This window comes from Garra rufa, chromosome 6 (genome assembly GCF_049309525.1).
Source record: "Garra rufa chromosome 6, GarRuf1.0, whole genome shotgun sequence".
NCBI classification, from domain to species: Eukaryota; Metazoa; Chordata; class Actinopteri; order Cypriniformes; family Cyprinidae; genus Garra; species Garra rufa.
The window spans coordinates 41,124,347-41,139,281 of NC_133366.1; the positions used below are offsets into that span (position 1 = coordinate 41,124,347).

At 35.6% G+C, this 14,935-nt stretch overlaps 2 protein-coding genes across 2 annotated transcripts in view; one reads left to right on the forward strand and one right to left on the reverse strand.

Moving 5' to 3' along the window:
- The window catches only part of tusc3 (tumor suppressor candidate 3), a 142,253-nt gene that overhangs the window by 91,487 nt on the left and 35,831 nt on the right, over nt 1–14,935 (reverse strand). The window lies entirely within an intron of this gene.
- Nucleotides 8,640–13,304, forward strand: LOC141336997 (troponin I, fast skeletal muscle-like). Its single transcript, XM_073842718.1, has 7 exons — nt 8,640–8,726; nt 10,743–10,773; nt 10,873–10,909; nt 11,027–11,155; nt 12,573–12,662; nt 12,748–12,924; nt 13,022–13,304. Exons 2-7 carry the CDS (start codon nt 10,766–10,768, stop codon nt 13,109–13,111), a joined length of 531 nt encoding a protein of 176 aa, XP_073698819.1. The 5' UTR covers nt 8,640–8,726; nt 10,743–10,765; the 3' UTR covers nt 13,112–13,304.

Below are 14,935 nucleotides of genomic sequence, written 5' to 3' on the forward strand. Positions count from 1 at the left end.
ATATGTCTATTACATCAAAGTGTTCCCTAATTGAAGTAGGAAGGTAAGGACTCTAAAGATAGCCAATAACGTCAACTTTCAATAAAGTTTACTGTTAAGTGCTAAAAGAAAATACTCTTTGAATTATTATTGCAAATTCAGTTTCAGGCCATTTCATAGCCTGAACCCCTGTAAAACCTCATCATCCATCTTCTTGTCTTTTACACTACTTTTAAGAGTTCTCTCTCTCACTCCATAATCCAAACTCCCTTCTAACCCTCCTCTATCCTTTACTCTTCTTCCAAAGTCTGATTACAAAGCTTGAAGAAAAACTGGACGTGGTGCTATTTCATATCAGGATCAATCTCATTATGCTCCAGCCCTTTGGCAGGCCCAGACATTGTGGATGATATAATACTCCTCCTGTGTGCCCCGATCTTGGCTTTCATGGGTAAAGGAGCTTATCGGGGATCTGCAAACCTTGGTTCAATTTGCTCTTCACAATGTAAGCATAAACTCCAACATGATCCGGTAAAAGCGCAGCAGTTCTGATCTTACAGAGAGTTAGATGGATAATATCAGTTTGGCTGCTATACATTTCAGCTTGATGAGTGTGTCTATTAGCGGTGGGCGGTACAACTAAAATCTTGATGTATGAGTAATTTTATACCACAGTAACCGTATACATCACTATATTGCTACTTCTGCTTCAAATCCAATCCAAAACGCTCTCTACATAATCATATAGTAGGGATGTAAGGATAGCAAAATCTAACGATACTATCTCAATATAAAGTCCACGATACAATATTTATTTAGAATTAAAAAAAAGACAAATGATGTAAATTTTATGTATTTTAAAGTTAAATTACTCAATCTAATGCACTTTTAGAGTTATAAAATTAAGAGCTCCAACCCATGTTCTTAACTAAGAAACAAATACAGTGAATTGACTTGTACCTGAACTTTAAAGGGGGCTCAACCCTCTTTTGAGTTGTGATAGTTTAAATTACATTCACACTGGTGTTTTAGGAAGATTTAGAATATAATAGTAATAACAACAATTTTATACTATTATTATTCCTATGACAGTAATAGCCATATATTGTACACTCTTAAAAATAAAGATTCTTCATGATGCCATAGAAGAACCTTTTTTGTCTAAATGGTTGCATAAAGAACATTAGTAATAGTAGTAGTAGTAGTAGTAGATTTTTATTGTCATTGTGCAGTAGTACCATACAACGAAATTTGCTTGTGCATCCTCTAAAAAAAACAATGCTCACATACATATACACATTCACACAATAAATATAGTTAAAATACAGGGCATCCAACATTACACTTTCTATTAAACATCTGAAGAATCTTTCTGTTTCAAAAAAGGTTCTTTGTGGCAAAAGAAGATTCTTCAGATTATAAAAGGGTAAGAAAGAGATGGTTCTTTAAAGAACCTTTGACTGAATGGTTCTTCTTTATGGAAACAAAAAATGGTTCTTCTATGGCATCGCTTGAGGAACCTTTTAAAAGCACCTTTATTTTTAACAGTGTAAAACAACTGCAATGTAAAATAAATGAAAAATAATATTTTATAGGTATAATATTTTTGCTTTAAGGCGAGACACTGCAGGTAAATAGGGTAAAAAAACGAATAGTCACCTTACTTACTCAGCTGGTTTTAATATGCAAATGAGGCATTATGTAATGAAATATGCGCTAATTTGCATAAATTTCTAGTACAAAAATCTAAACACTGGATCAAGTCAGTTTCAAAATTCTTGTTCAATTTTTTTGACAACAGTTTTTTTTAAAGTCAAATGTTTTTACAGAAGGAATTTTGGGTATCTAATTTTGTCACTCCATAGTTCAGAAAATACTTAGAACAGGCAGAAAATGATATGTTTTACAGTTTTTTGGGGAATAAAATGTAAAAAAAAAATCAAGCAAATTATATATGAACAAATGCCTCTGTAAAAACCTTCAGGATATAGACAAAAATAAATCATCTGCAGTGATAAAGCATAAATGAGGGCTGCTGCATTTCAAAACACACGCTAAACTCAACAAATGCAATAAACAAGTTCACGGCATTCACTGTGAACTCAGCCGTTCTGAGACGTGGAAAACACCAGATCACGAGCTGATCGCCTGAACGAAGTGCACGCTTCGCTTTGAAACACTCAGCAAAAACAGACTTGATGAAGGGATTAAGCCATCGTGATTTTCGCGTTAGTTCATTTGACAGATACTGTGTCAAAGCATAATGGCCCAAAATACAACTTTAAAGACCTTTTATGTTAGAAAAACATATCATATAGTAGTGTCTATTTATTTATTTATTTATTTTTTGAATGACAAAAATCTTAAAACATTCACTGTTTGTGCACTTGAGGTTAAAAAAACCATAAAAGACTTAAAAGAAAAAAAAAAAAAAGTGTAATAAAGTATAAATATGGTTGGTTACGCATGGTAGAAGCATGTTAGCACCATATTATGCTGATTTGGTGCTCAGTTATTATCAATTATCATTGATGCTCAACAACTGTTATTAAATGTTAAAAACAGTTTTTGCTGCAAAGTATTTTATGGACACCATGACAATTTTTTTCAGAATTCTTTGATTAACAGAAAGTTCAAAAGAACTTCTGAACAGTAGTGTATCAAGGTTTCCACCAAAATATTAAAGAGCAACTGTTTTGAACATTAATAAATCAAAAATGACACTAAACACTGGAGTCTGAAAAAAAAAACACATTACATTTAAAAATACCTTAATATTTAAATTTAATAGTATTGCTGCCTTTACTGTATTTTTGATTAAATGCAGCCTTGGTGCATATAAGAGACTTAAAATATATCCATATATTATATATATATATATATATATATATATATATATTCTATGGCTTGAAGGAGCTGGCTGTGGATGTGATTTGCTTCTCTGGATGGCTTTAATATTTAGGTTCTTATCTTTAATTACAGGGAGTGTCAGATAAAAGCACATCACTGTGCTCTGTTGGGCAAGCAAAAGAAGGGAATCTTTCCGCTCCAATTACCTTGATGAATTCCCGTATCTGTCAAGCGATGAAGCCGTCAAAGTGACTTTAAATTGACAAAGTGAACTTCAACTAAAACGTGCCCACTCTTTTCATGTTGCTTTTCAGGCATGGCTAGACGAAAGCAGTATCAGTGGTGATACAGTGTCTGAACACACTCTCAAAAACATGCAGACGTTTCATAATCACTCATACGTATAAACACACTCTTAGACAAACACAGTTTTTTTTTTTTTTTCCATTTCAACTTCAATTTTCGTTTCTGGGTTTCGAACCTGCAACCTTTCAGTAAAGAACTCAAAAACATGTTCAGACAAACACCTCTAAAGAAAAAAAAAATTAAATAAACAAATAAATCTCTGGGGGGCTCAAACTTTTGCTAACCAGTCCAGATCTTTAACCACACGCTTAGTATTTGAATACATTCCCTAAGAGCAAAAGCAGGCAATATTTCTGCTGCGAGAATAATGCAGTAAAGTCACATGGTTGGTTTTATTATGCTGTGTTTATAACAAAATCAAACGGCGCTTTAGTTTAATAAACAAAGCTGGCAGGGGACATGCAGCTAGCCATGGGAAGCAGGTGGGATTTGCTGATACAGCAACTCTGTTTGATGGGAGTAAGATGTCAGACAGCAGCTAGTCTGCCGATCCATCCACAAACCAACTGTGAGTCTACACTGGCAAGTGCATCCAAGATTAATGTTTATATTCAGCACTTTGTGCATGTAACCATGAGCTTAATAACTTTCATGTATAGAGAACCATTTAGGACCATGATTGTGGTTGGCCTTGATTGAACATGATTGGCTTGATCTTTTCAGAGACTTTGACTACATTAACACAGCAGGAGAATATGTCTGTTTGGAAAGACAAACAGTTATGTAAACAATTTATTATAAAAGAGAGCGACAAGTGACAGAAAACAAATTTAGTTCTTTGAGACACTACACATAGTTCTTTTAAAAGAATACTGCAGCTAAAAGCGATCACTAGTTAGGCCCAAAATATTCAGTTGAGGTCAAAAGTTTACATCCCCCTTTTAGAATCTTTTACAAAAAATGAAGGATCATACAAAATGCATGTTATGGTTTATTTAGTACTGACCTGAATAATATATTTCACATTAAAGATGTTTACATATAGTCCACAACAGAAAATAAAAGTTGAATTTATAAAAAATGACCCCAGTGTTTGTTTGTTTAGTGATAGTTGTTCATGAGTCCCTTGTTTGTCCTGAACAGTTAATTCTTCAGAAAAATTCTTCAGGTTCCACAATTTTTTTGGTTTTCCAGCATTTTTGTGTATTTGAACCCTTTCCAACAATGACTATATGATATTGAGATCCATCTTTTCACACTGAGGACAACTGAGGGACTCATATGCAACTATTACAGAAGGTTCAAATGCTCACTGATGCTCCAGAAGGAAAAACAATGCATTAAGAGAAAATGAGAAAAACAGAAAAATGCTGGAAAACCAAAGAATTTGTGGGACCTGAAGGTTTTTTTTCTGAAGAACAGCAGGCAGTTTAATTGTTCAGGACAAAAATAAAAAATAAAAATAAAAAATAAACAACCCCGCTATGGATCATGCACGTAAGAACAGTATTAAGAACGGGGTAATTTTTTATAAATTCAACTATTATTTTCTCTTGTGGACTATATGTAAACATCTTTTTGGGAAATAACTTATTCAGGTCAGTACTAAATAAACAATAACATGCATTTTGTATGATCCCTCTTATTTTGGTAAAATAATTAGCATTTTGCAGATTCTGAAAGAGGGATGTACACTTTTGACCTTAACTGTACCCTACACAACCATGTGAACAAAAATGTGAATGTAAACTTTGTTCCATGAATCATTGTATTAAGAAATGTGCCAAACATAGTAGGAATTAGTTAAAATCCATATTTATTTTCTTTGGTTTATTTTTGTCATTTTCTCAGATCAAGAGATGCGGCGGAATTAGTTAAAGCCAGCTTTATCTGAATAACAAACTACTGTTCAGAAGTTTAGTGTCAGTAAAATAAATTGATCAAAAGTGATAGTTCAGACATTAATAATATTACAAAAGTTTTCCATTTCAAATAAATGCTGTTCGTTTGAACTTTTTAGTCATCAAAGTATGCTGAAAAAAGTATGGTTCCCACTGAAATATTAACATTGCTAATAATAAAAACTAGCCTGACAAGCCAGACCCACATAAATGTAGGGTCTGGGCACTCTCCATAGACAGAGCTCAACCAGAGGGGTGGGATAAACGGTTGTCTTTCAAACTCCCTCTCCACGCAATAGGATAGCGCTACAACCAATCAGAGCAACGAAGAAGGTGACGTACTACGTAGTCAGAGCGACGGAAAAGCGAGTTCCTTGCATGTGTGTTGTGGAAAAGCTTAACTTCAAGTCTTTCAGAGTGGCGGCCAAAGCCGATTCGAAAGAAAGTTGTTCGCTAGCAGCAGCCATCGCTCTATCTCTCACGCGTAATTCACGGAACCAGAGAATGTCTGACGCCTGTTTCACACATACTCCGTCTCCAGTGCGTCTGCCGTCCGTGTGCGTTATGTATGCGGTGCAAAAGCAGCACGGACTCGTTTTGCTTTCACACAGCGTCCGTAACTGATCCGCGGCTCTTTACCACAAACACAACATTTATCCGTTATTTTGATTTAAAATCCAAACATGCTTTTTCAGCATTGTGAACCTCTTTTATTACAGTACACTAATACAATAATACTAGACATATTCACGTTTAAACTCAGTAAATATAAACGTATTATTCATCCATTCATCCTCAATAGAGCCATCGCTCTATTTCTCACGCATAATTCACAGAACCAGAGAATGTCTGACGGAACTTATGGTCGCACGTCAGTCGTTATCATGTTAAACCCGCCCACCGACTCGTGATTGGCCCGGTCGATTTTGGATTTTTAGAAATCTCAAGTGAACGGAGGAGATAGGGCCGATTGCAGAACAGCAGAACCATACGTCACAGCAGTCACACGGCAGCAGCGCCACGGCAGCAGGCTCAGACGGTAGTGGGCGGAGTCTCCATCTGAGATCGAAAGTGGGTGAAAATAATGATCAACTTATAGACCTTTTTCCTGAGTAAACGATGAGCGCCGCCATTACGAATTCTAACGTCAGATTGAATGCTTTTCTGTTCCGGTCTCCATAGGAACCCATTCAAATAGCGTCCATCTGTTTTTAATGTAGCTAACTTCCGCTGCTTCGTGTCATCTACACACTCATTAAAGTGAGGCACTGACAAATTACGGTCATTGCGACATTGCCAAGTGATGGCGCTATGGAGCCATGTGCTTTTTTAAAAACATTTTAATAGGTTTAACATTAGTTTATTAGCTCGGAATATACCCTAATTTGACTAGAAACAATGCAGACCGGAAATGCAAAGCATTCTTTCAGTTAAGAGTCGGACTCCGCGTTCAGGAAAAACGTCTATATTTTTCCATATATTTTTAAACAGTATAAACTGAGTACAAAGCTCAAACAAAAAACTAAACAAAACTTGAGCAATAGAATGTTTTTATTTAGTTAAACTATATTTTTTTACCTAATCATTTCAGTATTAACCAATTTTTCATTGTACATAATACCATGTACTATACACTATACCCATCACAAACTGGATTTTCCCAAAAAAATATTACAAAATCAAACAAAACATATAGCACAGAAGGCACACATTTAACAACAATAATAACCACACATTACTCACCTAACTAAATTAGTTTAAACCTAAAATAAATCAAAACTCTTTAAACATGCAATTAATCCAGAGGCATGATTTGTTCACACACTCATTAAGGAAATGTCCATATCATCCTTAAATTCAAAGTGAAACATGAAGGGCTCTTTGGCCAGCAGACTCTCATCATTTGTTTCTGCCATTATAAAAGTTCATTATGTTGCTGCACATGAAATATAATGCGAATAACATTAAATAAATATATATTTTTATAAGGTTACACACTGATTATTTATAACTTAAACCCAATTTTTCTACCCATCCGTTGGTCGCGCATACACGCCATGTTTGTAGTTTTTTTTTACACTTTTTATGCGTATTTGTAGTTCTAATCAAATCCTCGTTCAACACTCAATGTGTTGTGGGCAATATAATAGCCGTTAGAGTGCGCATTAATCCGTACTTCGAATTCTAAAGGTAAATTGTAGTAGACCGTCCGGAAATCTTTGGAATACTTTTTAGGACATACCAATTCTATTTTCGAATACTATTTAGGACGGATATTTTGTGGGACCTGATTGGGCTGCCGTGGCGCTGCTGCCGTGTGACTGCTGTGACGTATGGTTCTGCTGTTCTGCAATCAGTCATTATTGGAACGGAGAGTAACTAGACTGCCTTTGGAAGCAAATGTAATTTGCTGCCGCTAGGGGCGCGTCTAGATTCTAGGCTAAATAAAAACATATTTATATTATTTCTGAAGGATTGTGTGACACTGAAGTCTGAAGTAATGGCTGCTGGAAATTCTGCGTTGCCATCACAGGAATAAATTACAAATAAATGTAAAATATATTACAATAGAACAGTTGTTTTAAATTATAACAGTTTACAATATCTGTATCTCAATGATTAAATTAAATCAAATAAGTAATAAGTAATAAGGCTTGGACTGGTAGTGTCACTTGGGGTTTTAAATTGGGATCATTCATAGAGTAACAGCTAGCTTTAAACCCACCACACACACACTAATGCAGACATGTACACATGCACAGATTTACACACATGTTGATGACAGCTTTGACACTACCCACCCCCTCCCCTTGGAATTAGAAGCCCGCTGGGACACAAAGATCCTAGCCCACGGAAACTGTCTACTGAATGAAAGGTCAGTCAGTCTTGATGGATAAAGTTTCTCCTGAGGATGACTAGTATATTTTTGGCTCATGACGTGAATTTTATGCAATTGCTGCACTGCAATATAGTGGTTATAGTAGGAAGAAGCAAAATAGTAGTATATGGACCTGCAAGACAAGACGTATTCATTCATTGTATACATGACAAATTCTGTAAATTCTAGATATGTAGGAACGTTACACTTTTTCACTTGTGCTCCAAACACTTGACTGTTGTGTCAAACACTTGGTTGTTAACTGTTTGGAATGTGGTTCTGGTGCTGACCGTTTTGACTCATACATTCATTCATATTTTAATCTTTTAAGTTGCTTTTGTACTTCAAAATTGGTCATATCATAATTTTAAGGTACAAAATGCAGGACCAAAATTCTGTCAGTGTTTTATAACCAACACATTGTCAGTAAAAGAAAGATATCAAAATGATACTGACCAACTGAAATGTTATTCATGTTGCTTGTTTAAGTAGATGTTTTTGGTTGAATGTTTGTCTCCTATGGTGATTTATGCTTTTCAGAGTGCAGTAACTCATTAGGGTACTGAGTAAAGTAAATAAGCAATAAAATAAGAAAAACAATCTTGAAAGCAAGGGTTATTTATATGTGTGAGTCTGGGAGGGGTAATATTGGCTTTCAACAGCATGGAGTCTCATTGGTCTGCACTGGATGCTAATTCCATAAAGAGTTAAAGGGATTTGCTGAGCCATCACAGAATGCTATCAAAACCCTCTTTCAGTACAGAGACTGCCTGCAGTTCCTGGTCTGTCCTGTTACCCAGATTTTCATTAAGGTGAGATGTTTTGGCCTGTTACACATGCTGTATAATTGATGGAAGTGTTTTAGGGTGACTGTATGCGTTTTGCAAAACTTTATAAGTTCAACAAAAAGAGGAGCTTGCACATGTAATGGTAAAATTGTAGGAAATCTTCTAAAATTATGTGTGCAAGCTGCTCTACTCGTTGAACTTTGGTACGTTTTTTTGACTTGCACACCTAAGTAATTCTTATTTTTATAAAATGATTCATTTCTAGGCAAAGATATGTATTTTTAATGACGATATGGATATGTTTTTTATCAAAAGTGTGTTACCGGCATTCAAGCTAAATGTTTAGTGATGAGTAAATAAAGTTTGCTTCCTTTCGTCTATTCAGCAGATGTTTTAGATTATTTATTTTAAGCCTAAGCATCCTCTTGCATGTTGTGTTTCAAGCAGAGTGTGTAGTCTTTTATCAGACACTTGTTTCTGTGAGGAATCCTCTTGGAGTAACCTGGGGTTAGGTGTCATGCTCATGAGCATATTGTTAATGGCTTATGGATGAGCCGTGTGTATTTAATTTAATTTAAGTATTTCAATCAATTGAACTGTATTTAAATATCTGAAATTCAGAATGTTTGAAATTCAGAAAAATATTAATATAGTATCAAGATAACATAATATGGCTAATGTGGCAGGGCTGTAGGAACACTGTGTGCTAACATTTCAATAACCCTGAAATCTGAGGCCTCCTTCAATCCATCACACGGCTCATCACTGCAGCTGCGCTCCGGTTATATATCTTGAAGAATTCTGAACATATGGGTTTTAGGAATTTTGAGAAAGAGAAGTTATATTACTGTAAGGTTACTGAATACTGTTACTGAAAGAGAGTGCATAAGCGAGAGAGGCGGAGGAACGAGGCAGCCCCTGTATGACTGATCTGTTGCCTGATACAGTTTCTGATTAATGTCTTAAGCCCTTTACTTGATTCAACACTTTGGATAATTTTACACATAGAGATCAGCTTTCTGCTTCACTCACATTTATGTCACATGCAGCTACTGGGTTAAGTACAGCAGCGTAGTCCTTATGACTAATACACCAAAACATCAGCAAGTTCATGCTGTTAACTATATAACTATAGCTTCAATAATAAAATACAGTTGCTTAACATTACTATCAGTAATTTATGTGACCCTGGACCACAAAACCAGCCATAAAGGTTAATTTTTATAAATCACCTGAAAGCTGAATAAAAAAATCTTTCCATTGATGTATGGTTTGTTAGGATAGGACATTGGCCAAGATACAACACTTTGAATATCTGGAATCTGAGGGTGCAAAAAAAAAAACGAAATATTGAGAAAATCGCCTTTAAAGTTGTCCAAATAAAGTTCTTAGCTGTCCATATTACTAATCAAAAATTAAGTTTTGATATATTTACGGTAGAGAATTTACAAAATATCTTCATGGAACATGATCTTTACTATAATTTTAACCCATACAACATTTATTTGGCTATTGCTACAAAAATAACTGTTCTACTTATGACTGGTTTTGTGGTCTTATATGGTCAGCTCATATTTAGTTTTTGGTGTAAATAATTTATACATGAGTCAATACTAAGTTAGTTACTTCATTAACCAACATTAACTTGATATTCTTGCATGTGATTGGTTGGATGTTCTCTGTGTAATAATGAGAGTGTTAATTAAGTGTGGAGGAGTGTGACTTGTTTATAGCTGTGGTTTACAGTGTTAAAAGTGATGACTGTTGATAGCAGTACTCAGTGGCTGTAACTGAATATGGGGTATATGTGATGAACGCAGCAAAGAAGAGCTTAGAGAAACTGCACTGCAGATTTTTTTTCAGTTTTGAGATCATATGCTTTTACTTGACTGCAGGCCAGCTTGTCCAGGGTTTCTTTAGGGCATATGTCTAATTTAAATTGACCCTAACCAAAAGACAACATATTATGTGCTCACTGTGTTGAACATCAAATAATAACTCTTTAAGGCAGTCTCTCCCTGTTCTCTATATTTCCAACAGAAGAGCACAACAAGCCTGCCATCATGTCTGAGTAAGTCTGTAAACATTGGAAATCTCACAAGTCAGTTATTGATACACATATAGTTCTAAATTGTTGAAAAATGTTATTTCTCTCATAATATCCTAACAGAAAAAAGATGACCTCAAGCCGTCGGCATCAACTCAAGGTAAACATGAGCTTTTGAGTCTGGTCGGTTTTTGTTTAGTCTAGAGATGTGCGTTTTGTTGCATGTGTCTTTTCCTCATTTTGTTGCATGTGTCTTTTCTTTATCATTTCCTCATAGAGTTTGATACTGGGTATAGCCAAGGACCTGCTGGTGGCTGAGGAAAAGCGGGTGCAGGAGGAAAGAGTTCAGTATATGCAAGAGAAATGTTCTCCGCTGTCTCTGCCTGGCTCAATGCAGGAATTGCAGGTACAAATGTAGGGCTGTCACTAAGATTATTTTGGTAATCAAGTAATTGGTAGATTATTCTAGCGATTAATCAAGTAATCTGATAATTATATATATTAAAATGACTTAAAATACATATTTAATAACAATGAGGCACTAATAATTAGTGTAAATAAAGTTAAAAAAAGAGCAAGTAATCATACGGTTTTATTGAACAAAACTATTCAAATATATATTAAAACAACAGAGCTAATGCCGTTATGCATTATAACAAATGCCTGCAGAGGGTGCCAGCGGCCTGACGATTGTTTTTACACTTTAATATTGACTAAACAACATTTAAAATGTCCACTTATTCTTTAATATTTGCTCTTTTCTTTTTGACAGAAATGCTACAGCCACTGTAATTTCTTGAATATGTGGACATCAAAAAGTGTAAACTCAGTTTAGAGGGTTTAAATTTTTTATTTTGAAATCACGATGACCAGTTTGCATATTAGGAAAAAATACTAATGTATACTCGTGTGTTTGCGTAGGTTTAAAAATGTTGAAATGGCGTTCCCAGATAAATTAAGTTACAATAAACCCAAACTCACAACAATATGCAGAGATTGAGTTTGATATGCTCCACACATTTAAATGATAACAGGAGCAGCACTTACTGTGAACGCAGTCGCTCTGAGACACGTACTTAACTAAAGTGAATATATTAAATCTGCATGACATATATTTATTTAACTGAATCATAGCATTTGTGAATTTACAATAGAGGGTTTGCACTTACGTCACAGTTTCGTCAGTTACTTGGATGCACAGCCGTATTGGAGATATTGGAGATACTCGGATGTAAACAACAGCATTGATTGCACATTGAACAAACAAGAATGTGGTTAAGCTTCTTGCCCTGGAAGTCTTGGTTCAGTTTGGCCAACCACAAATGCCTTTTGTTCCTCAGACAGTATTTTAGTTGTTATAACTTTTGGCAGTCTACAGTACTCCAAATGTTTTTTCCGGTCCGACTGATTAGTACAGCTCAAAACATAACAATAATTGACCATCTTCAACAGTAATAATCAGCTAAATTTGCTATTATTATTTGCGTTTCATTTTGTTCAGTGGCATTGTTTACGTTCATTATTGCCAATATGGCAATTAATTTCACGTTGTGAAAATAAATAATAGCATTATGCTTTATTAAGACTTTTAAATGGGTTAATATATAATGCATGCTATTTTTTTTTTAAACTGTCTAATAACGCACCATTTCCAGTATTTCACTATTTACTCAACACATGCAAAATGCAATTGAGGATTTTTTTTTTATCGAGTACTCAGATCTAATCGAGGAATCATGACAGCTCTCTACACAAGCATGAAATAGTTTATTATTATTGAAGTATTTTAGTCAGTTATTAAATGTGTTCTCCACTGTGGTCAGGATCTGTGCAAAGAGCTTCATCAGAAGATTGATGTGGTGGATGAGGAGAGATATGACCTGTCTGTTAAAGTGGCCAAGAGCGAAAAAGAGGTTTAAAATGCATGGATTCTATTCTTTCATTTGTTTATCCTTAATGGGTTTGACTTTCAGCAAATAACACTGCTTGTTTTTTTAGATTGAGGATCTGAAGATAAAGGTTCAGGACCTGATAGGTAAATTTAAGAAACCCGCTCTTAAGAAAGTGCGTATGTCTGCTGATTCCATGCTGCAGGCCCTGCTGGGCTCCAAACACAAGGTGTCTCTGGACCTGAGAGCCAACCTCAAACAGGTCAAGAAAGAGGTCAAGGAGGAGGTGAGCGCACACTACAGAAATAAAGAAACCATATCTTCCAAAGTAGTTGGTTCAAATATAATTTTTCATCTTGAAATTCTTTTGTGAATTATTTTAGGATAAGGAGGCAGTGGGAGACTGGCGTAAGAACGTCGAGGATAAGGCTGGCATGGGTGGCAGGAAGAAGATGTTTGAATCTGAGGCTTAAACAGGCAGCCATTTTAATTTTGGAGTTGATTTCTGATGGACTTTCTAATGTTGCTGTTGCAAAGTTCCCTGTCAAAAGTGCTTTCATATCCAACAAACCAACAATAACTAAGCTAATCATAATATTAAGAATGTCATGTACTACACGGGTGATCCATGAACTCACCTTTAACAAATAAAAGTAGTAAAAGAAACTTTGTCATCTGATCTGATCATTCCACATATTCCCAATTCCTTTGATTCCTCTCATCATTTCTCATTCCTCTTCACATTTCTCACCCTACTAGCAAAAACAGTCATCCTCTTGTCATTTATCTTTTCTCTTGTTATCTTCACTCACGAAAAGACTTGAATTATGCTCTAATCTCTGAATCTAAGCAGTGCTATTATGTGAAATGGTTACAGGATTCTGATTTCCCAGTAATGAAGAACAGAAAGTGGGGCCTCTGAGATGTAACTAAGAGGCCCAGTGGGTAAGTGACTTAAACAAATGTGTGTGTGTGTGTGTGTGTGTGTGTGTGTGTGTGTGTGTGTGTGTGTGTGTGTGTGTGTGTGTGTGTGTGTGTGTGTGTGTGTGTATACCTGGTATTTATCACGTTATGGGGACCAAATGTCCCCACAAGGATAGGAATACCAGTAAATTTTGACCTTGTGGAGACATTTCTTAGGTCCCCATGAGGAAACAGGCTTATAAATCATGCACAATGATTTCTTTTGAGGAAGTAAAAGTGTGCACAATCTCCTGTGAGGGCTAGGGTTAGGTGTAGGGTAGGTGTAGGGCGATAGAAAATACGGTTTGTACAGTATGAAAACCATTACGCCTATGGAATGTCCCCATAAAACATGTAAACCCAACATGTGTGTGTGTGTGTGTGTGTGTGTGTGTGTGTGTGTGTGTGTTTGTTTTTGTGACATATCAGGACACAAATTTGTGTAATGACATGGGTATGACATAGGAAAATGCAAATATGGTTTGTACAGTATAAAAACCATTACGTCTATGGAATGTCCCCACAATTCACAAAAACAAACGTGTGTGTGTGTGTGTGTGTGTGTGTGTGTGTGTGTGTGTTAAATTTTTAGTTATACTTGTGAAAGCTAAATATCCTTACTTATATGGCCAAATATAATGACAACTGACTTGTGAGAACGAGGCCCATGTGGCTATCAAACTCATGTTCTCAGGCTGAACTACCACCTTTAAAATTACAAATTGTTTGTCTTCCATTATTCCTAAAAAAAGGTAATATACTGGTAATATATAGCATATATGTTAGTAAGTAATATATCAACTGTTATGTCTTTTGCCTTCTTAAACAGGTATCGTCTTTATCCTGGTTAAATAAAGATTACTCACTAACTAAAATTAAACTGATGCACAAATGGCTCTTGCTGGGGGATGTCTCAAGCTCCACACTCAAGTGTTTGTCACTTCATAAATGTATAAATATAGATGACATGTCACTGAATAACTATGTGCGCATATACACTACTAGTTAAAAAAAACAGTTCAGCTTCTAAAGCAATATGTCTGCACTGCTGCATTGTAGTGTAATGAACAGGTTTTGTATAGGGCAATTCTCAGAGTTCTAATCACACGCACCTGCACCTAATCACCTGCAGCACTTATAAGCACAACACACACACCATTCAGTGTCCGGGCTCGTTTGCACGAAGCAGACTCATTGTGCTAACTCTGTTGAGTTCACAAATCTACCTACATTGCTACTTACCTGATCCTACTTACCTGAATTCTCATTCTGTTCCAGTCTGTATCCGATCTCTCTTTCCAGTCAGCGGTGTGTGTGCCGTAAGCCAGCCGGCT

Excerpts from the sequence above, each read along its gene's own strand:
- LOC141336997 (XM_073842718.1), top strand. Across the intron at positions 10,910-11,026 it reads GCCGTCGGCATCAACTCAAG|AGTTTGATACTGGGTATAGC; the intron begins GTAAACATGAGC and ends ATTTCCTCATAG. Across the intron at positions 11,156-12,572 it reads GCTCAATGCAGGAATTGCAG|GATCTGTGCAAAGAGCTTCA; the intron begins GTACAAATGTAG and ends CACTGTGGTCAG.